Source organism: Emiliania huxleyi (assembly GCF_000372725.1).
Source record: "Emiliania huxleyi CCMP1516 chromosome Unknown EMIHUscaffold_1590, whole genome shotgun sequence".
Classification (NCBI taxonomy): Eukaryota; Haptophyta; order Isochrysidales; family Noelaerhabdaceae; genus Emiliania; species Emiliania huxleyi.
This window is the reverse complement of record NW_005200992.1, coordinates 1-3,158: the sequence shown is the minus strand read 5'-3', so window position 1 is coordinate 3,158 and position 3,158 is coordinate 1. Positions and strand designations below refer to the sequence as shown.

The 3,158-nt window shown below is 60.2% G+C and overlaps 2 protein-coding genes across 2 annotated transcripts; one reads left to right on the top strand and one right to left on the bottom strand.

Moving 5' to 3' along the window:
- Positions 1 to 388: 388 nt before the first annotated feature.
- Positions 389 to 1,063, top strand: EMIHUDRAFT_253171 (hypothetical protein; the record flags this gene model as incomplete). The annotated part of the gene is made up of 2 exons (XM_005785671.1): positions 389 to 525; positions 592 to 1,063. The coding sequence occupies 2 exons, from the start codon at positions 389 to 391 to the stop codon at positions 1,061 to 1,063; spliced, it is 609 nt and encodes a 202-aa protein (XP_005785728.1).
- Positions 1,064 to 1,359: 296 nt separating this feature from the next.
- EMIHUDRAFT_78102 (hypothetical protein) lies at positions 1,360 to 1,771 on the bottom strand (the record flags this gene model as incomplete). The annotated part of the gene is made up of 2 exons (XM_005785670.1): positions 1,360 to 1,506; positions 1,613 to 1,771. 2 exons carry the CDS (start codon positions 1,769 to 1,771, stop codon positions 1,360 to 1,362), a joined length of 306 nt encoding a protein of 101 aa, XP_005785727.1.
- Between the last annotated feature and the right edge of the window lie 1,387 nt (positions 1,772 to 3,158).

Genomic DNA, 3,158 nt, shown 5'->3' with positions numbered 1-3,158 from the left:
GACAGTGAAACAAAGAGACAGTGAGGGTGTGAGAGGCGGACCTAAGGAAGGTCCTACATCTCTTTACGACCCCTGACCGAGCTCCCGCTCGACAGAGTTCACAGATAGGTTGATAAGAAACAAGAAGCTCACATCGCACAGACAGAGAGAGAGATTTTTAGCAATACCTTAATGTGATGTTACAGGTGGGTTAAGAGGGAGATGTGCGCGAGCAATACCAAACAACTCTAACACTCACACGTAATTTGGGGCCTGGAGCCCTGTTCACGCGCGCGCGAGACGTGCAGACAGTGAGAGGCGGACCTAAGGAAGGTCCTACATCTTCACACGAGCAGCTAGCTGGGAGTGGCTGCGGCTATAGCAGACAGCGCGCCCTTAACATTGCTCAATGATCGCCGGCCTGCTGCAGTATCTCCTCCTCGCTCATGCAATGGTGGTCGGTAGCGTGCAGCTCCTCACTCGAGACAACTGGCATGAGCACATCACGGGCCGTCATGACTGGTTCATCATGTTCTCGCAGCAAGGGTGCCTCGATCCGCAGCCGCACTCCCTCCGCCGCGGACCGTAATATCCACCCTTGCGTGTTCCTAGGTGTCCTCACTGCAAGCGGCTCGAGCCCATGTGGGAGGCGATGGAAACGCGGCTGGGCGCGGCGGGCGAGGGCGTGCGAGTCGGCCGCGTCAACGTGTCAACCGACAATGGTATCGCGCTGACGTTCGATGTGGAGCGCTTTCCGACGCTGCTGCTCCTGTCCGCGGACGGCCGCGCCTACGAGTTCCAGGAGCGGCGGCGGAGCCTCCCGCTGCTGTCGGCCTTCGCCACCGGCGGCTACCGAAATCAGCTCTCTAGTCTGGCCGTGCCGACCACGCTGAGGCCAAACGAGCCACAGTGGTGGCTGCTGCTGCGTTCGCTCTGGAAGCCGCTCAAGCAGACGGTCGTCGTCGCCTTTTCCATCGCCGCCTGCCTCGCTGGCGGCATCAAGCTTCTCATCTACGCCTGCGGGATTCGAGTGCCGGAGGAGGCGGCGGAGGGCGAGGCGACGAACAAGAAGAAGGCCGGCTGAGATCCGAAACTGGGGAGCGGTGAGTTATCTTCTTTTTTGCTTCAGCACAAGCCACAACACACAAAACGCACACACAAGTCGAGGTGAGCACACGGCACACCGCCTGGCCTCTCAGAGTCGCTCTCACGCCGCGGGGCGCACAAAAAAGCGCCTGTGCCGCTGTGCGGCGGTCAATCGACGGATCTCGCTCTCGTTTCTCACACATAGCACTATCACGGACAGGAGCCGCGCGGGACGGTGACGCTTGGGGCTCATCGCACCGCTCTCGCTCCCCGCCCTTCCCCTGCGGAGCTGACCTAAAGGCCGAGAAACTCCTCTTTCTGGTGGGTCAAGACTTTGGCATCGGTCGTGGCGTATGCCGTGCAGAGCAGGCGCCAGCCTTCTTCCAGCTGATCCTCGTCCAAAAAGGCTGCGTCCGAATTGTCGACGTCACCCTCGATCACCTAAAGGGCGGAGGCGGCAGAGGTGGCGGTGGAGACGAAGTGGGGAGTGGGGCTGATGGCGGAGGAGGTGAGGGCGGAGGCGACAGGCGGTGGAGATAAGTATCACCTTGCCGATGCACTCGCAGCACGCTCCGGCGCGGCAGGAGTAGGGCAGCTCGATGCCCTTCTCCTCAGCCCGGTCGAGGATGTACTCGTCCTCCGGCACTCCAAGCACTCGCTCGCTGCCGTCAGGCGCAACAAAGGTGACAGAAAAGGACTCAGCCATAACGAGGCGCGACGATGAGATGCGCGCAGCCGGTCTGGCAGTGGGAACGAACGCGTCTCCGCCAAGGGCGAGAATCGTGCACATGATGTGTCGCGTGGGGGGATGGCAATTTGAGCCGAGCTCCGATCGGTGATGAGGTCTCGTTTCATGTATGTGCAGGTGTATTTTATTTTTGCTTGGCCGGGCATCATGACGGGGTAGGTAGGGTAGGGTCTGGGCCCTGCCCTCGGGTTTTTCCCTCTCTCACGCCGGAATTTTCACCGCAGAAAAAAAAGAATTTTTCCGCGCAAATCACGATGTCAACCCTCCCCAAGAGAACGACGCGACAGAGGAGGAAGTGACAAGGGAGAGACCGACGAGAGTGGGACGGCCGCGAGGTGGCATGAAGGTTGCAGCGAGAAGCGGCGAGAGACTGCGAAAAGAGATACGAAGAGGCAGACTCCCCAGGGTGGGCGACGGCTAGCGCATCACACTCCTCTCCTTAAAATCCCTGTGTGGTGGCGGCGTGCCGTTCTCCCATCCCTCCCTTGGGTTGTGTGTTTTCTTTCTTTCTTTTTACCCTCCCCAAGTCGTTGATCTGGTGCTTGTAGGGCTTGAGAGTGGCCTGCCATGTCACAGGAAGGACTGTGGTTGCAGTATAGTACCACCAGCCATCACTTTAGTTGGTACAGTACCCCTCGTTGTCAGATGCAGCTGTCCCGTTCCGGTGTTTTCTTTTCGTTCGCCCTTGAGACCATAAAAGAATTTTACAATCCCACTCTCTCTCTCACACAGAGACCCAGGCTGACACAACCTGCAAAACAAAAGAATCTTACAACAAAACTCCCTCGCACAACACTGGGCACGGGACAAAAGAAAAATCACCGCGCGTCAGGCTACGACATGTTCGGACCCGCCCCCTCGCGGCCCTCGAAGCGCTCCTCGTCCCACGCGATCAGGTAGCCCAGCCGCATCACCTCGACCGCGTTTACAAGGACATGTTCGTGTTGGCCATCTGCGTTAGCAGTCTCGTTCGCCGTACCTTTACGCTGAAGCGCCTCACGTTCCAAACTGGCGCCCGTGGATGCACCGCGTGCGCCACTGGGACGGAGGCGCTGCTCACATCGCTGAGGGCTTGTGGAAAGCGTGGCCGCTGGCGGACGGCGCTCGAGCTGGTCGAGGAGCTCGAGCAGCGCTGCGGCGGTGCCGCGGGCGTCACTGTTCCACCGGGCGCCTGGCGTGACGCGCTGCTCGCGTGCCGAAAGCACAAGAGGACGGAGGAGGTGGCGGGCCTAGTCGTTCGGATGGGCGAGCGTGCAGACACCTCCGCGTGCAACGAGCTCCTCCAGTGCGCCCGGTTGAGCGGCGACTATCGCCTCGCTCTCTCCCTCTGGCGCGCCATGTGCGG